Source organism: Acinonyx jubatus, chromosome E1 (genome assembly GCF_027475565.1).
Source record: "Acinonyx jubatus isolate Ajub_Pintada_27869175 chromosome E1, VMU_Ajub_asm_v1.0, whole genome shotgun sequence".
Lineage (NCBI taxonomy): Eukaryota > Metazoa > Chordata > Mammalia > Carnivora > Felidae > Acinonyx > Acinonyx jubatus.
This window is the reverse complement of record NC_069397.1, coordinates 13,775,183-13,796,240: the sequence shown is the minus strand read 5'-3', so window position 1 is coordinate 13,796,240 and position 21,058 is coordinate 13,775,183. Positions and strand designations below refer to the sequence as shown.

At 51.7% G+C, this 21,058-nt stretch overlaps 1 protein-coding gene across 1 annotated transcript; it reads right to left on the bottom strand.

Annotated features, from left to right (window-relative positions):
* On the bottom strand, positions 1-20,178 carry CCDC92B (coiled-coil domain containing 92B). The gene is made up of 4 exons (XM_053212140.1): positions 19,530-20,178; positions 11,641-11,793; positions 6,937-6,984; positions 1-4,370 (listed from the first exon to the last, which is right to left on the bottom strand). Exons 2-4 carry the CDS (start codon positions 11,768-11,770, stop codon positions 3,775-3,777), a joined length of 774 nt encoding a protein of 257 aa, XP_053068115.1. The 5' UTR covers positions 11,771-11,793; positions 19,530-20,178; the 3' UTR covers positions 1-3,774.
* Positions 20,179-21,058: the final 880 nt, after the last annotated feature.

Sequence of the window (21,058 nt, the reverse complement as noted above, 5' to 3'; positions counted from 1 at the left end):
CAGCCGGATCAGATGGGCGTGGGTGTCAGGAAAGGGGAACCAGCGTGGCCAAAGATGCCAGAACCGCAGGACTCTTCCCTGCCAAGACATTGGGCAATTCCAGGCCTGGAGTCCTTCCGGTCTCTCTCTCCCAACGCCAGTCAGAAGCTTCAGATCTAAGGTCTCATTTGTTCATTCGGTTTGGGGTGCCATGGGGAGAGGGACAGGGCTAGCCTGAGCATTGGGACGCCTCAGATGAGTGCCTTATGCCTGTGAGGAATATCCAGTGAGAAGACTCAAAAGTCTCAGCTCCCAGACTTCACCTAACCCACAGGCGGCCTCCGAAACCACCATGTCCTCCACATCCTCTCCCACTCCTGCAGGAACAGAGGTCGGGTAGGGCAGAGTGCCCACAGAGAAGAGGTCTGACGTGTGTGTTTTTCAGATATTTTATTAAGAATAAGGCATATGACAGTCACCCCTAAAGCACAGGGCTCTATTTCTGTAGGTGAGTGAATACACTCTGAAAAGCATTGGATTAAAAAGCGCAGCCAACAGAGAATTTAGAGCAGGATCCCTCTGCCCCACCAATGGGGCTCCTGCCAGGTGGTATGGAAGCCCTGCATGTCCCTATTCAAGGCTGGCACCTCAGGGAGAGGGTGCTTAGAGATCCCCAGCTCTTTGCACTAAGGAGATGCTGTTCCACACCCTCCTGGCCTCCCTCTTCTCCATGGGGAGACCTCTACTCTGCTGCTGGCTTGGGGAAGGGCTACCCCATTTCAGCCCTGGAGTGGTCCCCCAATCTGCAGGCCACTGTGGGTGGGATATGGGGGGCAGGGGTATAGAGTCTCATGCTGCATTGGCCACTTGTCCCTGGCTGGCTTCCAGAACAGGGAGGGGTCCCCACTTGCAGCTCTCCTTCCTGGGTCTATCCATACTTGGTGTGTGGCTGGAACTCCACCTCGAGGCGGGGGCGGGGGGGGGGGCCCTGAGTGTTCTTGTCAGCATGCCCCTCCCCAATGGGGACTCATGGTGCTGCAGAGAAGAGTGGAGCGGGGAGGAGACACGATCCTTTCCCTTCTAGTCACCCACACATTCCAGAGGCTCATGGGAAGCGGTCTTTCCTTTGGCAGTGTGGGTCCCCCAGGCTAGGAGACGGAGAGAGCTGGAGGCTAAAGAATTTGGGGCTCCTAGGCCAAGGCAGGCTACTGACTCCCAGTCCCATTCTGCTGCACGTGGGGCAGGTGGATAGAGGGAAGTCCTCAGTCCGTTATTTCTAGAAGAATGGGGAAGAGGAATTGGTTAAAATTGGAACCCTCCATCTGCCTCAGCCCTCAGCCCCTCCCCCCAGCTTGCTAAGTGGAGGAGGAGGGCTTATTTCCTTTCCCAGACCCTCAACACCTCAGGTGAGAGTCAGCAAGTCAGCCAGCACTCAGAACCTTTCATCTGGGGGATCTCCAAGCACCCCACAAATAATTGTCATTATCTCTGGTTGCTAGAAGAGGGACAGGAATTTGGAGGTGCTGATGGGGTTACTTGGGGAGAGGCAGACAAGCTGCCGGAAGCTCCCTGGGGGAGGGGTGTGGTGGAGGCCCCCTGGCTAGACACCCTGGGTACCCAGGAGGGAAGGGGAAGGGCTATTGCTATAGAGCTGGGGGAGGCCAGGCAGGCATAGCTATGGCTTTTAGTAGGTGGGGGGGGGGGGGGGAGAGGGTGGATAAAGTACTTCACCATCTCTGTAGAAGAATCAACATAACAAAGTCACCCTGTTTACCCCAAAAGTGTGATTGTGGAAGCTCAAGATCTAGGTGGGTTGCTCTAGAAAGACACCCTTTCCCTCCTTCCCACAGTCCTTTGGGTCCCTTCAGGAGAGTGCAGCCAAGAGAGGAGAGAGGCCTCCTCACACAGGCACCTCTGAAAGGGAGGCAACGGGACCAGGGGTACAGTGAGTCACACACACTTGAGGGGGGACACGGAGGGCAGAGGCACAACCACGGGGCAGGAGAGAAGGGTAAGAGGCCAGGGCAGGGCAAGGACTCCAGGCCAACACTGTGGCCCAACGGAGACTGAGTGAGAGAGAGCACTGTCTGTCCTGTCTGTCCTAAGGGCATCCACACCTTGGGCATCTGCATTCTAGGGGCTGGACGCCCGGATGAGGCCCAGTTATTGCACAGTCTCAGCAGTCCTGAGTGCAATCAGCTGGGAAAGGACAGCATATTTGTGGGGGCCCAGAGTGTGCTCACTGGTTTTGATTCTTGGGGATTTCCCACTCCCTCCAACATAGTGAAAGAGGACAGGATTGGGGGTTCCCCCTGTTCATCACAGGGATGGTGATGGAAGAAGGGTTCACCACCCCTGGAGACTGGCTCTGCTCAACTCCCAGATCCTGGGTGACACACAGAATGCTCAGCCTCAGTCAGGACAGGATCTGCCAGGACGCGCTACTTGTGACAGAGGTAAGGGCTTCTCCCTGCCCCCCACCCTCCCTCTGCAGCCCCTGGAAGACCTCACAGGCACTTAGGACCATCAGAGGAGGCATGGCATGGGGGAAGGGGCTCTAGGGTTTGTCTTTCTAGGGGTTGGGCTTGGGGTGGGGGCCACACTAGACCAGAACTGCACTTCCTGCCTTTGGTTAGGAGAAGGGAGCTGGGGGCAAGTAGTTAGGATGTGGGGTGTCTCATTTGCCATTTCACTACTGGCTATCCTAGACAGATGCACCCGGCCACTGTCAGTTCTGGTAGGATCAGGGGCATCCCTAGAGGGGACCAGCCTGGGGACTAACCTGTGCTCCCACCTTCCCCCCACCCCAGCAAACTCAAACCTCTCTCAACCACATCCACTTCCAAGAACCCGGCCCTTCTTCCCGGCTCTGGGTGCAGCTGGGCAAAATTAGCACCAATAAACAGGACTAGGAAAGCTCCCAAGGCAGCCTTCAGGTTCCCAGCTGCATCCAGAAGGGGACGGCCTTTTGTGCCCTTCCACAGCCGTACGTATGTCCGTATGTCCGTAGGGGACTCAGGAGTGTCCCCCTCGCTTCCCTAGCGCAGCTCCGGGGTCTAAATATTAGATGAGCATCCTGGGAAAGGACTGAACTGGAGACAGCTCTAGACCAGGTTCTGTCACCAAACCCGTTCTGTACTCCTCTCCAAGGGTCTATGGGTGCTACCTTCCAGAAGTTCAAACTTCCATCACGTCACAATTTCCCTACCAGGGGCTCTGGCAGGAAATGCCTCTAAAGTGTTGGGTGCTCACCGGTAAGGACCTATCAGCAGGGTAGGGGTAGGAGAAGCGGCATCAGAGGAAAAAGGTCCAGCCGCTAGCCCCTAGCTCGAGCCTCCCCTCGAAGGAAGGCTTGGCGGGCAGGGCAGCCGTGCGGGGCTGGGGGAGGCCCGAGGGGGGAGCTGGGAGGCCTAGGGGTGCTAAGTGCCACTGCGTTCCTTTTGTAGGCCAGCCCAGCCTTCCCCCTCCCGTCCAACGATTGTCAGCTTTCCCGGGGCAGGGCGTGACCTCCGCCCCCTCCCCTCCCTGCAACAGGGTGAGGAACTGATCAGCATCCGTACACCCTCTCCACAAAAAAGGTGCACTCTCGCAGCCCCGCGGAGGAGCTCCCTCGGGGGAGGGTAATACAAAAGGCGGGGGCGGTTGGGCGGGGTAGGGGAGCTGGGGCCGCCTCCGTCCGCTCCCAGGAGGAGCGCCGGCTCCCGCGGCCCCCGGAACGTGCGTGCGCGGCCCGAGCTGCGTCCCTAGCCGGAGGCCGGGCCGGCCTTCCCCACTCCCCACCCCGCAGCCCCGCGCCTATTCCGGCTCCCCGGGCGCGCTGGGCGGGTTGGGCGCGGCCGGCGGGCCGGCTCGGTCCGGGGGCTCCTGGGGAGGTGGCTGGCGCGGGCTGCGGCCGCTGGGCCGCGGGGGCCTCCGGGCGTAGAGGAAGAGCGCGGGATCGGGCATGGGGTCGATGTCGTCCAGGGCGCGGGCCGCGCGGTCCCAGGCGGCCCAGTCCCGGCCCGGGCCCTTGGCGGCGGCCTCGGCGGCGGGCGGCCGGCGGGCCCGCTGTGCGCGCCGGCGGGGCCGGGGCTCGGTGGCGGCGGCGGCGGCGGCGGGGCCCGGGCGCGGAGTCTGCAGTCTCTGGCGCGCCGCGTGCAGCTGACAGGAGAGGTAGGCGGCCGCCTCGGTGTGCTTCTGCAGCTCGGTGCCCAGCACCGTGGCGCGGTGGCTGCGGCGCCGCAGCTCCTCCAGGAAGCGGCGCTCCTCCGTGCGCAGGCTGCAGCGCAGCGCAGACACCAGCGCCTCGCGCTGCGCCACCTCCCGCCGCAGCTCGGCGTTGGCGGCCGCCCGCGCCGCCAGCTGCGACTCCAGTGCGCGGCACTTGCTCTCCAGCTCCCGGGACGCCGCCTCTGGAGAGGGGAGATGGAGAGGAGAGGTGACGGTCTCCGCCTGGCCGACCCTGCACAGCTCGCCGAGCCACGTTACAGAGCCCGGCACCTCCCCGACCACCCGTCCGGCCGCGCTCTCCCTCACTCTCACTCGTTGGCTACACAGGCCTTTCGCTTCCTCGGGGCCCTGGCACCTATCCTACCGTCTGGTCTCTCCTCTAATTCTTCAGGTCTCAGCTGAAATGCAAAACCCTCCCCGACCAGTATTCATGCACACCCACAAATATTTGTTGAGCCCTTACTATATGCATTGTGCTAGGCACTGGGGATATGGTGGATAATAAAACATTCCTCATGAAGCTTACAGAAAGCATAGTGGGAGAGGTATAGTACATAATCACAAATGCATGTGAGGTTGCATCAGTGACATGTGCCAATGCCACAACTAAGTGGATACTGTGACCTTCATGCTTTTCAGCAGAAGAACCACTTAGGCTTGGATGAGTTGGAAGAATGAGCTGGAGTTGAGCAGTGAAGAGGAGAGAGAAGAGTGCTGTGCAGAGAGGAACAACTTGTACAAAAGCCCCATCCGCGGTAGGAGGTAGGAGAGACATGCAAAAGTGAGGGACTGAAAGACTTGGGACCTGGGAATGTGGGTGAGAAAGGGCAATTAGTGTGCCCTGAACCTTGCTGTTTCTTTCATAGGGCATTTGTTACATTTTGTAATTTCTTTTGTGTTACTTCTTTATTGTTTGCCTTTGCCCAAGGCGCTGGGTTTCAACACTGTATATATATTGGAACAACCCAGAGAGCTTTAAAACATAGTTTCCTGGGCCCTAACAAAGACCAATTGAATCAGGATCTCTGGGATTGGACCTGGGAACTGGTACTTCTTCAATGTTCCCAGGTGAGTCTAATGTGCCCCCAGAGTTGAGGACCCCTGCCTCCTGGATCCTAATTCTTTCCATTTCAGCCGGCAACATATCCTGGGATTAACACATGTGAGCGATTGTAGAGACATAGATGGCTGAAAGGTGACAAAAGGTAGCCAAAAAGGTGACTCAGGAAAGGATATGAAAACCAGCCAAATGGTAGGAGGACAAAGAAAGGGAGCTGTCCACCCCCCTGAGAGAGAGGACAAAAACCAGGATGCTGGGCAGTTCCTTGAGCTCAGATGACCCCAGAAACCCTTTCAGAGGAAGGAAACCCTTTCAGAGGTGGGGTGAAGGTTGCTGTTGTCACAGAACTGGTGTTTGGGATGTATGCCTCCTTCCTCCAAGCACTCAAGCATGAAGAGGTTGCCTGTGTTGCCACTTAAAGAAGTAGGTAGAATTCGTTCAAGTCTATACATGTTTAGAACTTTATGAACAAATATGGAAAGGATTTGTAGGGTTTTCAGTATTTTACTTAAAATTTCCAGCCTTCTCCATACCTAAGTCTTGGTCTCGTATGTAGCCTTTTTTTTTTTTTTTTTTTTTTTTTTTTACACAGAGAGTGCCCAAAAGGGAGAGGGGCACAGGGAGAGAGAGAATCTCAAGTAGGCTCCATGCTCACTGCAGAGCCCAACATGGGGCTCGGTCCTACAACCCTGGGATCATGGCCTGAGCCAAAATCAAGAGGCGGATGCTCAACACTCAACCAACTGAGCCACCCAGGTGCTCTTGATCTATGAGCAGCACATCAGTATGGCAGGGAGTCCATTCCCAGCTAACTTCCTCTCTGCTAAGAAAGACTACATAGTGATTCATTTTAAGTTAAGCATTCACTGAGTCCCTCTCCATGTCTTGCACTTGGAGATGATGGATAACATCCAGTCCCAGTTCTCAGAGATCATATAACTTTGGTGATTAAGATCTCAACAATGGAACCCCTCCCTTAAAAAAAAAAGTTTCAATTGTAGCAAAAAAACAACATAAAGTTTACCTTCTTAACCATTTTTAAATGTACAGTTCAGTAAAGTAAACTCACATTGTTGTGAGTTTTGCAAAAGTGAAACTTCATCTCCATTGAACACCATCCCCCCCCCCATCTCCATTTTATGGGTGAAGTAATAATCTGTAAACAGATATTTTAGTGGAATTGCTACAATGGCAAGAAGTCACGCTTTTGGAAAATGAAGGATTTGCTGACGCGTTTCTTTTTTCTCCTCATCTAGACAATGTTCCTTGAAGCCATGGACTCCATTGCCATTGTGTTGCATCTCAGAATTCAGCATCTTGGAGGGTGTGGACACTGACTGTAGAGATCAATTATGCAAGGATGGGAAGGATTAGGGAGGTGGGTCACAGAAAGGAATGAGGTTGATCAGGTGGACTTCCAAGATACCATCTCCTTCCTGCCTTCATTTTCCTACCTTGAACAGAGACATGGATACAAGGTATGGTGGTACAGGTTGTTCACTGCACAATGTCACCCAGATGAGTAGGTAAGTGGGGCTGACATCCTTCACTCTGCTGAAGAAGCTGAGGAGTGGCAGTCCCCCAAGTCTGGACTGGGGACAGAGAAGGCTTGGGTCTTACCAAGTGGTGGGGAAAAGGTAACCTGTTGGGCCCCCATGCTATTTCCCCACCAGTCATCCTTCTCTTACCTTGCTGGTGAGATTGGGCCTCTCTCATCTCCAGGTCATGAGTCAGTTCTGGGGGGAAAGAAAATAAAAGGTAGTGGGGTGTGTGTGTGTGTGTGTGTGTGTGTGTGTGTGAGAGAGAGAGAGAGAGAGAGAGAGAGAGAGAGAGAGATCAGGGAATCACAGCTCAGTAAAAGTGACAATATTAACATCCTTAGAAACCATCTAAACCATCTCCCTTACCTATTTTACTGCAGTCCAGTGAGGGGAAGAAGTGAAGACAGGTGCAAGGCACAGCCTGAGCCTGATTGGCCTGATTCTAAGCCCAGAGATCTTTCCAGTGCAAGTGCAGTGGCCTGCGTTTGGAGGTTAGCTCATCCCTGTGGGACTGAGGAGCCTGGCTTGCTTTTGGGCCTGGGGTGGGGGGGGGGGGGTGAGTACTAGCTCCTTCCCAGAGGTAACATAAAATATCTAACATGAGGACAAATCAGAGCCATTCTGGAAGACCCCTGCTGTGCAGGGCACAGCCCCTTTAGTGTTTAGTTGGTGCACGTGCGAAGTGTCTGGGCTGCTTGCAGACACTGGAGGGGGACTCAGGACAGTGGCTATTTACCAATAGGGCACATGCGTTTCACTATTTTCACAGCCAATACTGTCGTGCCTGTGTTATTTTCTGAACATCAGTCCAGCTCGTTTTTCAGCCCTGTTTTCCGCCATATTCCACAGGGTAAGAAGAGGGGCTTCAAGGGGGACAGCGCCACCTGGTGACGGAAGTCCTGAATGGCACTTGGCTTATGCTGAGGGGGCGGGGTCAGTCCGCTAAGGGAACGGTGTAGGAGGTGTAGGAGAGGTTTCCTCCTGGGCTCTCACTGGCAGCCCAGCCACCACGGGGGGGGGGGGGGGGGGGGGAACACACCTCCCTGTCTGCCCAGGCCCCATTCCTCACAGCCCAGAATGTTCTGCTCCTCAGTCAGCTGAGTTTGATCATTTTTTCGGCCCCACCCCGGCGCCCTGGACTCCACCAAGTCTCAAAAACTGGGAAAAGGGCAGGATGGAGCCCAGCAGCAACTGGTGACAGAAAGCACCTGTCCTGGAGCACGTGTGTGTTCCTGCAGGGGTGCAGTCAGATGCCTAAAGGAAGTGTGAAATTGGGAGTGGGATAAGGTAGCACATCTCTGGCATCAATGCCCACAGCACCTACACAGTCTAGTCTTGTGGGGCCCTCACCTGGCTCTTCCCTTGGGAGGCCAACTGTTGCTAGGGCTTTTTGCTGTGACCTGAGTCTGAACCTCCTTCCTGGAGCTCCAGGGAGGACCCTGATGCCTCCACCCTCCAGGGCTTCCTGGAGCCAATTTGGCCCCTCCTGCAAGGCCCTGGAGTAGCTCAAGGGATTTTGGCTCTGCCACTAACTCCCCGTGGGGCTGGTTTCACTCTTAACCAGGAAGTTGGGGGAGGGGAGATAGAATCCTAGTTGGGCTCCACTCCCCCATCCATCAAATCTCCCTGCCCATCTTCCCTTTAGAAGGGCATGCAGTGAGGTCAGATACCCTGTGTGACCTTGGGCCAGTGACAGCACCTCTCTGGGCTTCAGTTTTCTCATCTGTGAAATGGGGACAAAATTGCACCTGCCTCTCAAAGGGCTATTGCTAGGATTAAATTAGAGAAATAAACAGAGGGCCCAACCCAGGGCTGAGTCAGTGCTGAATACATGGGGCAGATCTTGTTATCATCCAGGCTGCCCCACCAACCAGAATATGCCCACCCACCTCTTAGAACCCCTTCATTTTGAGTGCCACCCCTTTTTGGCAGGCTCTTTCTGAAGCCCTGCCCACTTGGTTCCTATACTAGCTCATCCCCTCTCCCATCCGCTTCCCAGCCCCTGAGTCCTTGTTTATTTTTGTATTTTTTAAAGTTTATTTATTATTTATTTAGAGAGAGAGTGTGATCATGAGCGGGGGAGGGGTACAGAGAGAGAGGGAGAGAGAATCCCAAGCAGGCTCCATGCTATCAGCTCAGAGCCTGATCTCACAAACCATAAGATCATGACCTGAACCAAAATCAAGAGTCAGACACTTAACTGACTGAGCTACCCAGGCACCCTCCCTGTTTACATATGTATATGCATGTACATATATACATACATATATGTGTATATATATATACACACAAACATATATATACATATATGTATATAAGTGTATATGTATAAATTAATTTTTTTATTAAAAAAGTTTTTTTAATGTTTACTTATTTTTGAGAGAGAGAGAGAGAGAGACAAAGCATGAGTGGGGGAGGGGCAGAGAGAGAGGGAGAGACAGAATCTGAAGCAGGCTCCAGGCTGTGAGCTGTCAGCACAGAGCCCGATACAGGGCCTGAACTCACAAACTGTGAGATCATGACCTGAGCCAAAGTTGCACACTTAACCAACTGAGACACCCAGGTGCCCCTTAATTTGTTTTATTTTTAAAACTAGGTTCCATGCTCAATATGGGGCTTGAACTCATGACCCTAAGATTAAGAGTCGTATGCTCTACTGACTGAGCCAACCAGGCATCCATCTAAGTCCCTGTTTAATCCCGTTGAAAAAAATTTTCTTTTTTCTGTTCCTTTCTCCTCTTTCTTCCACCCATTGGAAGAAGGGCCTTATTCAGGTATTTCAGCCCCAGTAGTGGCTGCTTCAGGCCAACCCAGTGTTATTTTTATCTCCTGAATCAATAACTGAGAGGCTGCAGTCCCATAGCAGGCTGAGGAGGGTGGTGGGGGCTGTTCCTGCCTATTACACTTTTTTGGGGTCCTGGCCTGTGTCCTGAGTGGAAGGACCCAGGTCTTCAGAATTCAGGCAAAGCAAAAAGAAATCAGGGCAAGAGCTATAGGGTCTTAGGGTCCACTCATCGTGATTTTCCTTTAATGTTGTTATTGCAATGAGAAAGTGGCATCAGGCAGGAGTGAGTCTGCATGGGCCATCCCTGACCCATGGACTGGCCCCTGATGCCATCCAGGCTTCCGGGGAGATTGCAGGGAGCCTGGCCTAGGAATGTAGCAGCTGAATCTGTATATGGAGCCAAGGACAGCGTGGGGGCCGAGAGTCAGGACGACCAGGCTCTGAAGCCAGAGTGAGAAGCCAGCCAGGTCACTGAGTTTCCCTCTGGAGAATGGGGAGCCTCCCATGAGCAGAGGCTGGGAGGGAAGTAGAAATCTGAGCATCTTGGGGAGAGAGTATGCAGAAAGCTGCAAGAGGCATGCACAGGTGGGAGTCTGCAGCTCTGGGGTCTAATCTTGGCTGTGTCACTGACATATTGTGTGGTGTGTGTGCTCTCTCTCCCTCTCTCTCTCTTTGGGTCTCAGTTTATCTAGTTGTATAAGAAAGAGGTTGGGCTGTTTCAGGTGACCCATTCTATGAGTCATTGCCTCTAACACCTGTACTTGGGGACTCGGCCTGGATGAGCACTTGGGCCAGAGCCTAGCCTCTGAGAGGGCCGGGCAGTTGAAGCCTGAAGTCCAAGAGCAGAGGTCAGGGCTGGCATTTGGCTTCATTATTGGTACCTCTTTCTGTCTTGTTTACAAATCCAGTTGGTTGTCAAGTCCTTCCCTTCACCCTGTCTCCCACTGGTCTTCCCCTTTCTGCCCCTTTCATCTCTCTCCTCAACCACTGCATCAGCCTCATCACTGGTATCCCTGCCTCCCTCCCCCTCCAATTCATACAACTGCTGAGTTTTTTAAAGAGCATGATGCTACTCAGAAACCTTCAGGGGCTCCCCACTACCCAGGAGGACAGGCCAAACTTCTTAGCTGTCCTGATACTTGTCAAGGTCTTCTGTTATCTGGCTCCAGCTGTATTTCTCACCAGCCTTAAGCACAGCTTTATCCAGTCAAATAGAACTTTCCCCGAGCTTTTGATTTCCTACCTTCTGGACTTTGCCATGCTATTTGCTTCATTTGGAATGCTTTCTCCACCCTCATTCCCCCGTAGTGTCTCAGCAGGTCTACATCTCAGCCTCAGGGAGTGGAAATGCTCCCTCCTCTGGGCAGCCTGGGGTGCCTGGTCTCCTTTATCACCCACACCTTAGGCTGAACATGATCCTACCTATGACCTCTCATTGGCCCTCTTCGTTTTCTTTTCTTTTTTTTAATTTTAATTTTATTTATTTTGAGAGAAAGAGAGTGAGAGAGTGTGAGAGCAAGCACGGGGGAGGGGCAGAGAGAGAGAGAAAGAGGGAGAGAGAGAGGATCCCAAGCAGGCTCCGTGCTGGCAGTGCGGAGCCTGGCACGGAGCTTGAACCCATGAACCGTGAGATCATGACCTGAGCCGAAACCAAGAATTGGGAGCTCAACTGACTGAGCCACCCAGGCGCCCCGGGCCTCTTCATTTTCTGTAAGTCTTAATGTTACCCCCCCCCCCCCGCCCCCAACTATCCTGTGTGTGTATCTTCCCAACTAGCTTGAGGGCTTGCAAGGTTTTGGAAGTGCTTGATGAACACTTAGTGGCAAAGGACAGGAATCCCTAAGAATGGCTCCAGGTTTTCTTCTGCTACTGAACCAGAGCCCTTTGCTCTAAAACTCATGTCTCATCTCCCCAAGACAAGTTTCCTCATCAGAAAAAGGGGTGTGACCCTCACCTGGCAGGTCTGTTGTGAGGTTTAGGGAGGCTCATGGGGGGCACTCCATCAGAGACTGCTGATGGTGATGACTGCTGATGGCCCCCACTGCCCACCATCCCTCCGGCCTCACCTGAGCAGCGTTTCTGCAGCCTCAGGATCTCCAGGTGCAGGTCTCGAAGCAGGGCCATCTGCTCCTTTTTCAGGAAGCTGATGTGGCGTTGCACACTCTGGATCTGATGCTCCAGGGACACGGTATCCATGGCAACCCAGGCCTGGGCCCCACCTGGGGGAAAGACGAGAAGGTAAGCCCACATCTTGTGGGGCCATCTGCCCTGCCCCCCCTCAGATCCCTCATAATGTCCTGCAGTCTGGGCTCCTGTTGCCACCACGTAGACAATTCTACCCCTGTAGCTCTCTCCCCCGTTTACTCACCAAAGCTTCATGCATGTGTCATCAGGGGAGTATGATTATTCCCATTTAATAGATGAAGAACCAGAGGTCTTCAGAACCAGGAACATAAATGGCTTCACTCCCCTGCCTGCATGTAACTTTAGCCTTTCTGTTTCTCAGGGAGGAACACGAATGGAGCAACAAAGTCAATAAAGAGAGACAGAGGCAGGTTCTAGCCTGCTTCTTAACCAGGTGTGTGACTCTGGGCAAGCCCTCTCCCTCTCTGGGCTCTTTGTTTTCTCATGGCTAAAATGAGGGAGTTGTGGAGTGGAAAAACCCATCCCGCCAGCATCCCAGCTCAACCACCAGCTGGTAGACCAGCATAATGGTTAGAGCACACCCTCTCCCAGTTCAAATCCATTTTTCTGACTTAAACTTAACCCAGGGCCCTGGGCTCTTCCAGGTCACAGAGGAGGAAGATCTGATGTGTATTTTACTAAGACGAACTCTATAGGCTGAAGGCAGGTGGCAGAGTCCTTTTTTAAAAGAGGAGTTGGATGGGGTGCCGGCTAGCTCAGTGGGTAGGGCATGTGACCCTTAATCTCAGAGTTGTGAGTTCCAGCCCCACACTGGGTGTGGAGATTACTTAAAAACTAAATCTGGGGCACCTGGGTGCCTCAGCTGGTTAAGCACCAGACTCTTGATATCAGCTGAGGTCATGAGATCGAGCCCCTCTGTTGGGCTCTGTGCTGAGCATGGAGCCTGCTTGGGATTCTCCCTCTCCCTCTCTCTGCCCCTGCCCCACTCACACATATGCTCTTTCTCTCTCTCTCAAAATAAGTGAACATTAAAAATTTTTATTTTATTTATTTTTTATAGATTTAAAAAAAGTGTTTATTCATTTTTTGAGAGAGAGACAGAGCACAAGCAGGGGATGGGCAGAGAGAGAGGGAGACACAGAATCCAAAGCAGGCTCCAGGCTCTGAGCTGTCGGCACAGAGCCTGATGCAGGGCTCGAACTTTTAAACTGTGACATCATGACCTAAGCTGAAGTTGGACGCTTAACCAACTGAGCCACTCAGGCATCCCTACCAAGTTTTTTCCCTAGTTGAGCCTTCAGATGAGAATGCAGCCAGCCTTAATTTCAGCCTTTTGAGGCTTCGAGCAGAGGACCCAGCTAAAATGTGCCAGACTCCAGATCCTTGGAAACTTGTGAGGTAACAAACTGATACTGTTTTAAGCCACTTAGTTTATGAAAATCTTTAATGCAGCAATAGAAAAGTAATACAGACTTGAAGTAGGGGTAGAAGTTAGAAGAATAAAGAGAAGAACATTTGAGACAGTGGATAGCATTTGTGAAACCCTGAGGTAGGATAATAATGATAGCTTACATTTACTGTGTGCCTATTATGTGCCAAGCCTTATGCTAAGTGCTTCACATGGTCTTTTCGGGGAACAGAGACTTTGTCAATGCCAGTGAGGACTGAAGTGTAAGGTATTAGGGGAGGGCTGCAGGAAGAGAGGTTAGCAAGAGAAGGATCGGGCCATAGTCTTGTAAACTATGCCAAGAATTTTGGATTAATACTGAATGAATTGGGAAGTTATTATTATTATTATTTTTAAAGTTTTTAAATTTATTCTGAGAGAGGGAGAAAGAGAGAGTGAGAGAGCTGGGGAGGGACAGAAAGAGAATCCCAAGCAGACTCTGCACTGACAGTGCAGAGCTCACTGCAGGGCTCAGTCCCACAAACCGTGAGCTCATGAGCTGAGATCAGGAATCAGATGCTTAACCAACCGGGCCATCCAGGCACCCCTGAATTGGGAAGTTATTAAAGGATTTTAAGCAGAGGAGGGACATTATATGATTTACATTAAAAAAGTTTTTTAATGTTTTATTTATTTTTGAGAGAGAGAGAGAGAGAGAGAGAGAGAGAGAGAGAGAGAGAGAGAATGAGAAGGGGAGGGGCAGAGAGAGAGGGAGACACAGAATCCAAAGCAGGGTCCAGACTCTGAGCTGTCAGCACAGAGCCCAACACGTGGCTTGAACTGGTGAACTGCAAGATCATGACCTGAGTCGAAGTTGGATGCTTAATCAACTGGACCACCCAGGTACCCCCTTTAAAAAAATATTTTTTTGATTTGCATTTTTAAAAGATTGTTCTGGCTGCTATGGGGAGGGCAGATTAGAGGGGGCAGAATGGATGTGGGAGGTCAGCTGGGAGAATGGAGCAGTGGTCAAGGTGAGAGATGATAGAGGCCTGGACCAGATGATGGAGATGAAGACCAAGAGAGGTTCCAGGTGTATTTTGGGGGTAGAATTGGCAGCACATGGGAATGGATTATATTAAGTCATGACGATGGGGAGGGTGAATGTTTGGGATGTCTCCTAGTTTTCCAGTTTGGGCAACTCAGATATGTTTGCTGGATCTTTCTACATTTCCTCACCTTTCACATTAGACCTCTTTCACAATGGACCTCTTCCCTAATCTATAATTTCTCCGTAGGTGATCTTGTTCAATCCCATGGCTGTAACTACCATTTATATGCTGACCCCTAAACTAACTCTCTCCTGTATGCTAGACTGACTGCTTAAGACCACCATTTGGATGTCTGATGGGTCCCTCAAATTTGCATGCCCCAATACTGAACTCTTGTGATCTGTCTTAAAAACATGTTCTTGCCCACTGTTTACCACCTTGATAAATGGCACTGATTTTTACCTATTCTCTCAGTTTCTCAGGCCAAGAACTTAGGAGTTATCTTTAATTCCTCTCTTTCTTCATATTCCACAGCCAATCCATCTGCAAATCCAGTTGTCTCCACCTTTGAAAATGTGCATCCTGAATCCAATCGGTTCTCACTATCTCCATTGTTGTCACCCTAGTCCCAGGTCCCACCATCCCTCTGATGTATCACTGTGGTAGCCTGTGACTGGCTTCTCTCTTCCACTCCTGCCTTGTTTCCCATGCAGCAGCTGGAGTTCCTTTAGCAAATCTGATCACGTCTCCCTGCTCCCCACTCAAAACCCCCCAACAGTTCCCCATCACACTTAATTCCTAGTCCAGAATTCTTACCAGATCCTATACAATTGTCCCTGGCCCTGTTTGCTCTCTTCTAGTACTGCTCTTCCATTGCTGGCTCCACCCAAGGCACTCTGGCTTCCTTACTGTTTCCTGAATATGCCACACACTCTTGCCTCAGGGACTTTGTGTGTGCTGTCCCATCTCCCAGGAATACCCTTCACCCAGATACCCCCATGGCCCATTCCTCCCCTTCATTGAGGACTCTGCTCAAATGTTACTTCCTCAGAGCCCTTCTCTGATTACCTGATTTAACATAGAACCCTCTGTCACTCTCCACTCCCTTAACCTGCATTGTTTTTCTCCCATGAATTTATCACCACATGAGTATATTACATTTTGTTTCTTGCCCATTTCCTCTGCCAGACTGTTGGCAACATAAGATGAAGGTCTCTGTTTTGTTTCCTCCCGTTCCCTAGTGCCTAGCACAGTATCTGGCAAATAGAATATACTCAGTAAATACTCGTGGAATGTACAAGTGAGTGAATTTGTGGAGCTGGGCAGACTGATGGAGGAGCAGACTTACAGAGGAGATAAGTTGAAGCCTGAGACATGTTAGATTTGACATGTTCAAGAGACCTAAACGGGGAGAAATAGATGTCCAGCAGGCAGTCAGATATACTGGTGCATAACCCAGAAGGAACAGAGAAGCTCCGTCTGTGCTGCTGTAAAACTATGTCGGCATGTGTGTGCCTGTGTGTCTGCACATGTCCCTGAGTCTGTGTGTGTGCCTCGAGGAGTGCACGTATGTGCACATGCATGTTGGGGGGGGGGAGTTCTTGCTTCTCTTGCATCTATGTGTCTGGTCTGTGCGCACCTGGAGGACGAAGGCACGTGGGCCTCTGCTTATGATGAAGAGACAAAATATCTGTTCCCAACCGCTGAAACGTAAGTGTCTCTGAAGAGTAAAAGCCTTTTCCACACAGCCCTGGAGACTGGACCCTGGCCATTGTGAGAGGCTGAGCCAACCAGCTGTTTCTGAGCCTTCCCAGAAGGACTTGAGGATTTGTTTCCAACTAGGCAGGCTGCTCTTCTCAGGGCAGAAATTTGGGTCACAAATGATCTTGGCAGATATTCTTTCTTACACATTATTATTTAGTTTGTTTGGGGGAGAGCGGGAAATGGAGTGGGGAAGGGGAACCACAATACACATCTCTTATTTGCGGCTGTCACACTTCAGAAGGCCCAAGCCAGGAAAATGTCAGATTTTCCCAGAGAAATGCATCCCTGGGGGCACCTGGGTGGCTCAGTATGTCAAGCTTTGACTCTTGGTTTTGGCTCGGGTCTCACAGTTCATGGGTTCTAGCCCTGTGTTGGGGTCCACGCAGGCAGTATGAGGCCTGCTTGGGATTTTCTCCCTGCCCCTCCCCCACTCGTGTTCTCTCAAAAATCAATAAATAAACAGAAAGAAGAAAGAAAGAAAGAAAGAAAGAAAGAAAGAAAGAAAGAAAGAAAGAAAGAAAGAAAGAAGGAAAGTAAGTCCTGGAAACCTCTGGCTTGAGAAGAAGCTTGTGCCTGAGAACTTGGTCCAGGCCAGTGGCAGCAGCTGAAGGGTTAGAGTTACCAGCTTTATCTTCTCCCCACATCCGGCCCAAGATGTCCTACCTCACAGATTAGAGTGAGAAGGGTCCTTTGCCTTTGTCCACTGTCCTGGCCACCTCAGGGTCTGTACTGTTTCCCTGCCCACCTTCTCCTGTGCTCCTAGTTCTTCTTTGTTTTAATTTTCTAGCTTGATGAAAAATGTTCATTTAACAAATTGTCTATTTAAAAATAAAAAAGGGGCCTGTAACACAGGGTTCAAGTTTATAGAGGTAATCCCGGGTACTTTTGCCATGCCTCTCATCTGTCTGCAAGTTACAAGTATTTTTCCCCTTGGGAAGTTGCTGGGAGAATGCTTCTGTGCTCATGTCTCCAACTACAGACAAAATGCCAGGCTCAGGAACCCTCTAACCCAACACAATTCTCACTCTCTAAGGCCTGGGCTCCTGGTCTCTAAAAATGACCTCATCTCCTGCTTGTCTTTTCGAAGCTTCTGGGTACGCACTTTTCTTGCCAGCTATCTGATTCCAACGGACATGGCAAATAGGAAACTGTAGTTCTCTCCCCTTTCCCTTGTTATAGTTCTTTGGGTTAGAAGAACCACAGAAAATGCAGAATCATAGCACTCAGGGCTCCAGGGGCAGTTGGGATCATCCTAATCATTGGTTTGCAAATTTTGCTACATAGAGCCCAGAGTTCCACAGAGGAGTCTCAGAAGTTGTCAAAATGGTTGGAGGCACAAGGCAGAGGTTTTGTTATTTTTACCCCTCATTTATATGATGGACAATTCATTGGAGAAAAGCCTTCTGCTAATCAAAAGTTTGAACATCACTCTTAAAGTCCAGTCTTTCCTTGGGTGGCTAACCACTCCCCCTCCCTCAATCTGCTCAATGTCCCCTGGCCTCTGCTGCCCCATCTCACCCTCAGGCAGACGAAGCGGCTGGGAGAGGAACCAGAACTGAAGACTCTTGCTTTCTGCTTATGTGGAGTTTGCATTTTCTGCCACCCCTCACCCCCTGACTGCTTCTCTTGTCCCAGTTTCAATTTCCTTCTTCGTGTTTCTTTTCTCTTCGGGACTGAAAGTATTTATTGAGTCAACAAATATCCTTGTACTGTTCTGAACACTCAATATCCACGTTTTGTTAAAAATTCTTTAAGAATGCCTTCTTGGGGCACCTGGGTGGCTCAGTCGGTTAAGTGTCCGACTTCGGCTCAGGTCATGATCTCACGGTTCGTGAGTTCGAGCCCCGTGTCGGGCTCTGTGCTGACAGCTCAGAGCCTGGAGCCTGTTTCAGATTCTGTGTCTCCCTCTCTCTCTGACCCTCCCCCGTTCATGCTCTGTCTCAATAAATAAACATAAAAAAAAAAAAAAGAATGCCTTCTTGTTTCGGGGAGAATATTAAACTCATTTTTGTCATTTTTGTAGTCAGGGTAGGTATATTAGACATGGCAAGCATGGTAATAAATGGATAAATAAATTACGTCCTTTATTTTTCTTAGTCTTTATTCCTCTCTACTACCTGGCTCTGAGGCCTCGGGTAGTGGGAGAACAGAAACTCAAGAAGTGTTTCTCAGATATGGAGGCACAGGTAATAATACTTACAATAATCATCACTGCACAGGTAATACTTACATAACAATAATAAATGGCTGGCACTGTTCTTAGCATTTTACATATATTAACTCATATTAACTCATTTATGTTTATAACAACCCTACATTGAAGGTTCTATCAGTATATCCACTCCATAGATGAGGAAACAGAGGCTCAGACAGGTTAAGTACCTTGCTCAATAGACAAAACTATAGTTTCTGGCAACTAGGAGCACCCCACTGGGTGCTCACCCTGCATTAAGGTCCTTCAAATCTAAACACAGTCCACATTTGCAGTCTGATCTCCTCTTCTTTGGGATTCTACCTTTTCTGCTTTCACAGCAAACTCACCCCATATCCATGGATGAACATCCCTCTCCCTTCTCTCTGCCTCCTGAAACCTGCCCCATCCTTCAAGGCCCTACTCAAAGGCTACCTTTCTTACTAACCTTTCCTTGACCCTCACCAAGCTGGAATGACTCCCTTCCATTGCTGTGTTTCCCAGGAATCATTCTACCATGTATCACACTTCCCTGCCCCCCCGGCAACCTCCGTGTGAGTGCACAGGGGTGCCTGGCTTCTGCTCTAAGCCATAAAGTTACTGAGGGCAAGACCTTGTCTTTGGGAATCCTTTGCATGGAACAGGTGCACAATGAATGTTGGTAAAACAGGGAGAATGAGTTCAGTGTTATTGGGAATCACCTAGGCAAGTAAGTACATGTATTAGAAAGTAACCCCCCTCCCCCCAAGTCCTTGGCTCTCCTAGGGACTTGAGTTGGGAACAAGAAGTCAGGCTTTGACAAATGTCTGATACTCTGCAAGGTGGGCTCACCCGGCAAGTGGGTGGAGCCATCTTCCCCAGGGGTCTTGTGATCCTCTCCACTCCAGAACCTCCCCTCCTCGGTTACCCCTAGGCTATGGGTTCCCCCTCCACTGAAGGGGAGAGATCTCAGGACACCCAGTCTCAGCAAAGCTGAGTGTCCAGGGACACGGGAGTGGGATGTATGAGGAAACTGGAGCCCCCATCCCCTTCAGTCTGGGTGTTCTGCCTGATTATGCCTCCAATATGACTCCCAGAGAAGGCAGAGGGGGATATGGAGACTAAGGAGGACGGGGAAGAGGGGTACCAGGAAGGACAGGGAAAGGAAGGCATAAAGACGTGTGTGATGGGAGGTGGCAGGAGGTGGCGGTGACTCGACCTCAGGCCGCTCTGGACTCTTCGCCAGGGCCGGTAAGGACCTGAGTCCGGGTGGTGGAGGACAACTTCTGCCAGCAGCCCGCGGGTCCTGTCCGCCTCCCGCGCGCTGCGGTGCCCAGCCCAGCGCCAGCCCTCCCAGGGGAGCTGGAGCTCCGGCCCCGCTGCTCCCGCCGGTGGCCACCCCCACTGTCCACCCCCCACGCCCACCGGCCTCCTCACCTTCGGGACCTGAGGGAGCGACTGGCCAGCAGGGCCCTGGGTCCGGGCCAGGCTGGGTGGGGGGAGGCGCTCTTCTTCCCCGCGCTAGCTGCGCCTGGGGTTCCGCAGCACCCGCCCGGGCTGCGGCGCCATCAGCTGCTGCGAGGCTGCGGGGCTGTCGGGCCGGGTCTCCGGGGGGTTCCGGGGCGCCGAAGGGGGGTCCGGGGCGGGCTCCAGGCGTAAACACCCAGCAACGTGACCGGAACTGGCGAACGAGCCGTAGGGGGGAGCGGGGGGGGGGGGCGGGAGAGATAAGGGGGGAGGGGAGGGACCTGGGACTGGCGGGGAGGGGCCGTGGGCGGGGCGGGGGGAGGGGAGGCTGGCGGCGCGCAGTCGGGGGAGGGGAAACCCCAGGAGCCCCGGGAGCCAGGCCTAAGGACCCCGGCGGGCAGCCGAACTCAGGGAGCTGGCTTTGGCTGGGAGCTGGAAGGGAAACCCAGGGAACCCGCCGGCCACTTGGCGAGCAAGGGCGCGGCGGGAGGATCAGCACCGCGGACAGCGCCCAGGCCTGTAGGCCGCGATCCGCTCCGCCCTTCTGCCCACCCACTGGCGTAGGAACCAGGGCTATGCCCACTGGCCCAGGGAAGGGTTGAGGGGGCGACCTGACCAAAGGTCAAGAAACCTATTTTGTGCCTAATTGGCAGCGAAGTGAGACTTCTCACTAGCTGTGTGACCTTGGGTGAATCACATCACCTACCTCTCTGGGCCCCAATTGGTAAGACATCTTCTTTTCCTCTGGGAACCTCCCAAGAGCCAAGATAAAATCTTTTATAAACTCTGAAGTCCAGAACATTGGTACTGATACGTTTTCACTGCACAAGGGAGACTTCTGTAGTTGGACTACTTGGCTTCTAATTCTGGCTCTACCAATAGCTTTCTCTTCCCTGGACCTTGGTCTCCTTATTTGTAAAATGGGATATCGATGGTCTATGCAACCCATATGTCTCTGAGTTGTTGTGAGGATGAAATAAATTAACATTTGTAAAGTGCTTAAAACAGTGCTACATGCTCACTAGGCATTCGTATTCATAATGGCAAGGGACCAGGTGGTGTTGTATGAGTGGCAGGGGACTCAGCTCTGGGTAAGTCATTTCCATCCCTGCCTTTAGGGGCCAGAGGAAGGGTCTGAGGGGATTCAGGTTAAAGGGCTGATATGACTTTTCCCACACCATTGCCAACCAAATATTCCATGCCCTGCCTTTTGGGGCCAAATATCCAGAGAAGTCCTCCACTTTTGTCTCCAGAACTGGAAGACTCTGACATGAGGGCTTTGGAGGGGATTTTGGCAACTCATTGGCCTCAAAGGTACCCTGCCTTCTCTCTATGGATCTCTTTCCTCCCTGCTCTCCAGTCAACTTTTAAGCCTTCACTGGACTTGGGTGTCAATAAATAAAAGTTTTAGCTGCTCCTAGAAGATTCTAACCCTCAAAAAGTTGAAGAAATGGGACACCAGGGTGGCTCAGTCGGTTAAGCATTCAACTTCAACTCAG

Bases quoted from the DNA above. Each gene is read 5' to 3' on its own strand.
- CCDC92B (XM_053212140.1), bottom strand. From the start codon at position 11,770: ATGGATACCGTGTCCCTGGAGCATCAGATCCAGAGTGTGCAACGCCAC. The intron at 6,985-11,640 runs GTGAGGCCGGAG...CTTTCCCCCCAG, and splicing joins GCTGCAGAAACGCTGCTCAG to AACTGACTCATGACCTGGAG. The intron at 4,371-6,936 runs GTAAGAGAAGGA...TCCCCTCTCCAG, and splicing joins GGCCCAATCTCACCAGCAAG to AGGCGGCGTCCCGGGAGCTG.